This window comes from Populus euphratica, unplaced genomic scaffold, assembly GCF_000495115.2.
Source record: "Populus euphratica unplaced genomic scaffold, PopEup_1.0 scaffold2.1, whole genome shotgun sequence".
NCBI lineage: Eukaryota > Viridiplantae > Streptophyta > Magnoliopsida > Malpighiales > Salicaceae > Populus > Populus euphratica.
In genome coordinates, this window is record NW_011499846.1 from 3420780 (window position 1) to 3427022 (window position 6243).

Consider the following 6243-nt stretch of genomic DNA (forward strand, 5'->3'; position numbering starts at 1 on the left):
TTGGTGGTGTGAAGAAAGAAAGTGCATAATAAAAGAAAAACAACAACACCAAAACTGTGCTTGCATAAATGCGATCATAAAACAAGCCATACTAGAGGCCAAGCAATTATATAATTTTTTCTTTTTCTCAGGAAGGAATCCAATCTTAACCCTCTTATTTTGCTATAATCTAGAAGTAACTTGGTCTCGGTGTGTGATACTGGCTTGGCTGGGAAATAATCTCACCATAATTGTTTTTTTTTAAAAAAAAAAAACCTAAGACGGCCCACAATAAGTGGTGACTATTTCCACTTTTGACGAGAGGATGCATGCTAATTATTAAACAAGATTGGTAGGTGCACAAGATGTAATGGTGGTGATGTGCCATAAACGCGCATGGGTAAAATTTAAAGAGCTTCTTTGTAATACAAGCTGAATCATACACTGGAAAGTTACCGAAGAAACTTTTCGTACCTTACTGGAACTGGGGACCAATTTCTGTAGTGTCTTCATTCTCTGGTTTATCTTATCTCTCCTTTTCTGCCAATAAAATCGAAAGCAACATTGAACAAAAACCAAAAGGATTCGGTACCAGCAATGATGGTGCATAATATGATCCTTGAAATCTATACATATAGCGTTAAAAAGGTTGAATTGTAATTAGATATTTAAGTGATTTTAATAATAATAATTTAAAAAAAGGACCTCTGATGGGTCAATTGCAAAAAGTCCACAAAAGGACTTGGTTTGAACTGAAGCCTTATTATAAAGCTTTGAAATCGTAAACACTTAATAATTAAATTCTCATGAGATCTCCTGTGTTAATCCAATTATTTGTTCAATCAAATCTTCTATTCCAACACCATGATTTCCTCCAATAATGGAACCTATCATTAATTTAAAGCGAAACAAACTTCTTTTAATATTCTATTAATTTATTTCGTGCTGTAAGACATTTTCCAGGAGAGGGAACATACTCGCTCAGATTGGTTATGGATAGCAGCAGCCCTGCTTCTTTTGGTGGAGACTGAGGACTTCCCATTTCCTTTCTTCTTGTCATCTTCCTTGCCTGCCTCCCTCTTTTAAAACCAAAACAAATCCCAAGTATTAAAATAATAACAAAAAACAAAACTACTCCGATACTATAAATTGCTAAACATGATATCCAAGATAAATTAACTTGCCTTTGGTCTGCTGTGACAAACTGAGTCATTCTCGTCAGCAGTAAGGGTCTTAGTACACGGGTTGGTGCCTGAGCTGGTGTTTTCTTGCGACCCAAAAGAAGTGGAGGTAAACCCAACACCGAACTCTCTCTCGCAACTGTCCACCGTCATCTGCTGGCTATCCTTCTTGCCAAAAGCCGCACTATGGTTGACGCTTTGGTCTCTGCTCCACTCGGGTGGTACTGGGACACGCGCCACCCTCGCACGTTTCCCAGTGAGGAGACCATCTTCGTCTTGCGTGGCAGCTGGGGCACTGCAAGACCCCACACGAGTGGAGCAACCCACCACACACGTGCCTAATCCCGCTGGGCCGGAGTCTATCACGTGCGTGGTCCGGCCTTGATCAGAGCGGTTCGAGCAAGGAACTAAAGCGTCCATGGTCATTGTGGCGGAGGCTGAGGCTTTATGGTGGTTAAACCATGGGATGAGTTCATGGTCCGAACCAGTACTGTTGTCAAAAGTTGCTTTATTGCATTGGGGGACACATGTAGCTTGATTGACAATGGATTCAAGGGTGCCACTGGCGCGTGGCTTGTCCCATGTGTACTTAGAGGGTGAAGTGGAGGCTATTGGTTTGGATGGCACGCGCGGTGGTCCTAGGCCGTGCATGGCTATCTGGCCGTTCTCCCATGTTAGCTCTGCTACTTCGTAGTCTAACCTGCACCAGGAAACACGCTATATCATATCTTTCAACACACACAGACACGCATATAGATATATATTGACATGATCTGGCAATCTTATTTGCATCTACGAGAAGGAGAGAGTACATGGGCACGTCTGGTGCGCTGGAATTGGAGTGGAAGCGAAGGGAGTGTATGGGAGCTGTGGTGCGATTGTCATCAACTTCCCAGCTGGGAACGCACTGATGACTCATTTTGAGAAAGTTTTCTTTAAAGGATATGAACTTGAAAAAAAGTGAGTTATCTTTTTCTTTGAATAGATTCTGCAGACGACTTTCGTGTGTTTTTGAGAGGGATACTGGTGGTTCATATGGCTATGGGAATGGAGTTGTTGTCATGGCTGATGTGTAGATTTGCGCTCTTGTATGGCTGTGATATATCAGAACATTTTGAGAGAGAGAAGAATTTATTCTAGTCCAATATGTGTGGTAAAATTGAAAATTCGACCAAAAAAACAGAGAGGGTTTTTCTCTTATTTTTCCATTAGTAATCATGGATTAAGCATTAAATAATTGAATGTCTATTCGAAACAACCACCCAAGATAATTTCTCAATGATAAGAGCATAGCTAAAAATACTAGTAATACAAAAGCTATCATGAGCACTCGCACTCGAGCGCGTGTGCATATCTAATTCAATAATAACAAATTTTTTTAGAATAATTTATAAATCAATTAAGATTTTTTTTTCTTAATAATTATAAGGATATGTTGTTCTAATTGGTCTGATATATTTAAAAAAATAAATTTTGTTATTCATACTAATTATAATATTTAAATATATTTTTTTAAATAAATATATATGAGCGCGTGTAAGATTAGTATTGATAGCGAAACTCTTCAACTTTTTGCCCTTTTCATTGCTTTTTATGTCTCTTTCTTATGAATTATTTTCTTTAATTTCAGTATTATTTGTTTTTAACAGTTATATGAGTTATCTTTTAATGACTAAATCACAATAAAAAAACTAATATTTAATTTAATTGTAAACTTAAGTTAGATAAAGAGTTGAGTAAAGAAGTTTTTTCATAATAATTTTATTATTTTTTTTTATCAATTTCTTTCTCAAACTTTCTTTACCAGGCATTTAAGTTGTCTTTGAATCAATCAAGTCGACTTAATGATATTAAAACAACTTTTATATAGTTTAATTTAAAAAATAGAATAGGCAAGAAAGGCCAAGAGATTCTTTGTTAATTTTATCTTTTTAAAAAAATTTATTTTTAATTTTTTTACCAATCAGTTGGATTGTCTTTAAACTGATTAAGTCAAACAAGTCATATCAAAACAACTTTCACGTGGTTTCACTTTTTACCTGGACTAAATAATGAGTTGAATTGAGAGGTTTCAAGGTTTACTTACTAAACTGATTTTAATAACAATATCAAATAATTTTCTACAATCTTGATATTTTTTTTATCAAGTTCAAAAAAATTTAAATTTGATTTGCAATATAGTGCTAGTTAAAACCTAATTAATTAATTTTTGTTATAATAAATAAATTTTATCATAATTGAAGTCAATACTACAAAAAATTAAAAGGTAAAAATGTCTCAAACCAAGTAATTAAAGGATATACTAGCTAATTTGGAAGTTGAGTTTTGTCTAACCTTTACAATCAAATTTATACAGAAAGAGAGAAGACCAATACCAAGTAAAGCAATTATAACAATTATAGGTGATGATGTCTAAGAAATTCCAAGCAGATTTTGGTTTTTTCACTTAATCATGGGCTGATGACTGGATTTTAGAATAAGTTTTATGTCAGGATAGAAAATCATATTTAAGTTAATAAATGTAAAAAAAAATATGCATGTCAGAAAAAAATTATGCAAAGAAATTGTTTGTATGGAATAACAAGAGTAATAATGGTGTCATGTATGCTTGAGTAAGTCTATTTGAGGTGTTTTTTTTTTTGTTTTTAACTAATGACCTTTGATATTTATAAATACCATGAATTATATAAGCTTGCTTAGTGAAAAGAGAAAAATAATTAGAAACATTTAATTTATAAAAATTTTAAATTATAAAAAAGTTAAATCATTTGTTAACATATTATTCTCGCTATTAATTCAATAAATTAATGTTTGTGAGTAAGTTGTTAATAAAATATTGTTCAAGTTATAAAAATTGATGCAAGCAGAGTCAAGCTTAGAAACAATTGTTAAGGGAAAGTATGGTGAAGAGACCGGTTGTTTTCATAGTTGTTTTTGTTTTTGAAACTAACAAAAAAAACAAATATTTAATAATTAATAAAACTCAATTCATTATTCATAGGCCCGTTAATTTCTGCACTGAAAATATACACTTATTGAAATGTTGTGAAATATGCACTCTTTATTGTTTGCTTGAACAATGGAGCATGTCTCGACTGTTTACATAAACAATAATGCATATTTTTATTGTTCTGACCAGATCGAGTTTGATCTAAAATTAAATGCATTGAACCTGTTCGATCAAGTAAAAAAATATATATTATATTTTTTATTTTTAATTGTGATTTATTGATGATGTAGCATTTACAAAATTTGATCGCAATTCCAATTTTATTCCTAATTATATTTTACTGGATATTGTTATGCGCTTAAAAAATCAAGAAAACTATAGTTTTTATTGGATGTATTTCATATGTGATAAAATTATAGATATTTTAATTAAACAATAAAAAATAATTTATATAAAGTATTATTTATTTTATAACGTTATAGTAATAGTTAAATCTATAATATTTAAATTAAAAACTATCAATATTAATATATATTTTTTAAAATTATTATATATATATATATTAAAATTATTTTATATTCTTAATTTAAAAAGTATTCTTAATCAAATACATTAAAATATTTTTTATTCAATCTCAATTTCAATCACAATTTTAACCAAATATATATAAATATCAAATCAATCTTAACTAAAAATATTTTTTATAAAAATATTTTTTTTCAAATCATAAACATAAAAATTACTATAATATCAAAAACATTACAAGGAGAGAGTTATTACTGAGATAATTATAAAAATATTGTTTATTAACGACAGGGTGACCTGGGTGCACAGGGTTTGGTTGTGCCATAATCTTTTCACTCGTCTAGTCTTTCCCATCTTCACTTAGGTTTAAGTTAAGGTTCAACCTAGCCAAGAATACACAGAGTTAGGTGTCAAGAATACACGGAGTTAAGTAGAGGAGAGAGACTAAGAGGAGGAGAGACCAAAAATATGGCAGCCATCAAATCTTTTTAAATGCGAATCATCATCAGAAAATATTTTTATATGAATTCCTTAATCTTAATACAAAATAGTTTTTTGATATAAAATTGTAAAAAATAGTATAAAAAAAATACACACACACACGCCTGCATACGCTAGCAAAAAAAGGAGAAGAAAATACTATTAATAAATGATGCCTGTCCTATTCAAAACAGTTGCGGGGCGAAAGATAAGAAAGAACTCTAATGCACGAGGAGCATGAAAAGGCGGAAATTTTTGTGGCAGCTGATAGAAAACAAAGGCGGATGCAGGGCCACTGGAATCCAAACGATATCTCTACCATCGGAAGGTGCGTGGCAGAGGTTCCACTGGATTTGAGCCCGATTCTCCTCTGTAAATGACAAAACAAACAAACAAACCAATAAAAATTATTAGATTTTGAAGAGAAGTCATTAAATCTCAATTTTAAATCCAAGACATTATTTTATTCATAAAATAAGAATACCTTTGAGGTTTTGATTAAAACAGAAACTATCAAAAACAAAATTAATGCGAACGCACAGGTTTGAATTTGAATGGTCTATCTATAAATAAACTTAAAAAAAAAACTGAGATATGTATGATTCAGAGATGGACTGTAGCTTCGAGCTTCTCAAAAAGATTATAAAAAGCTTCTCTAGCTTTTTTTACTGTGAATTTCACAACCAATTTTTAATTATCCAATGGATTTCAATTATATATATATATATATTACATGCAATTTGCAAGCAAGACCACCCTCGTCAGAAGCTCCCATGGCATATGGCATGAGGATGAGGAATGGTTTAAGGAAATAGCGCTGTCGGATCTGTGTTATTTACGATGGCGCTTCACACGTGTAGTCTTATTATCCAACTCAAGACACGGTTGTTTGGAGCTCACCACGTGTCACCACCACCCTCGGCTTCAACAGACTGTCAATAAAACTTCTGATTATTGTCAGTCATGCACGCTGACAAGGTAGGGTTAGAGCAATTTCATCGTGTTCAGATCAATTATTCGATGTTATTTGATTCAACTACATTTGATTTTTAGTTTATTTGTTTCGAGTAAAATAAAAAAAAGGGTAAAATTCAATTTAATTTACCTAGAGTTGAACTGTTACACATG

At 32.0% G+C, this 6243-nt stretch overlaps 1 protein-coding gene across 1 annotated transcript in view; it reads right to left on the reverse strand.

The window, feature by feature from the left end:
• UNE10 (basic helix-loop-helix (bHLH) DNA-binding superfamily protein) overlaps positions 1–2279 on the reverse strand; it is a 4482-nt gene extending 2203 nt beyond the window's left edge. The window contains exons 1-4 of the mRNA XM_011035594.1: positions 1973–2279; positions 1164–1860; positions 957–1058; positions 454–519 (exon numbers count right to left, since the gene is read on the reverse strand). Coding sequence (XP_011033896.1) covers positions 454–519; positions 957–1058; positions 1164–1860; positions 1973–2079 — 972 coding nt within the window. The 5' untranslated portion in view covers positions 2080–2279. The remainder of the gene's footprint in view (positions 1–453; positions 520–956; positions 1059–1163; positions 1861–1972) is intronic.
• Between the last annotated feature and the right edge of the window lie 3964 nt (positions 2280–6243).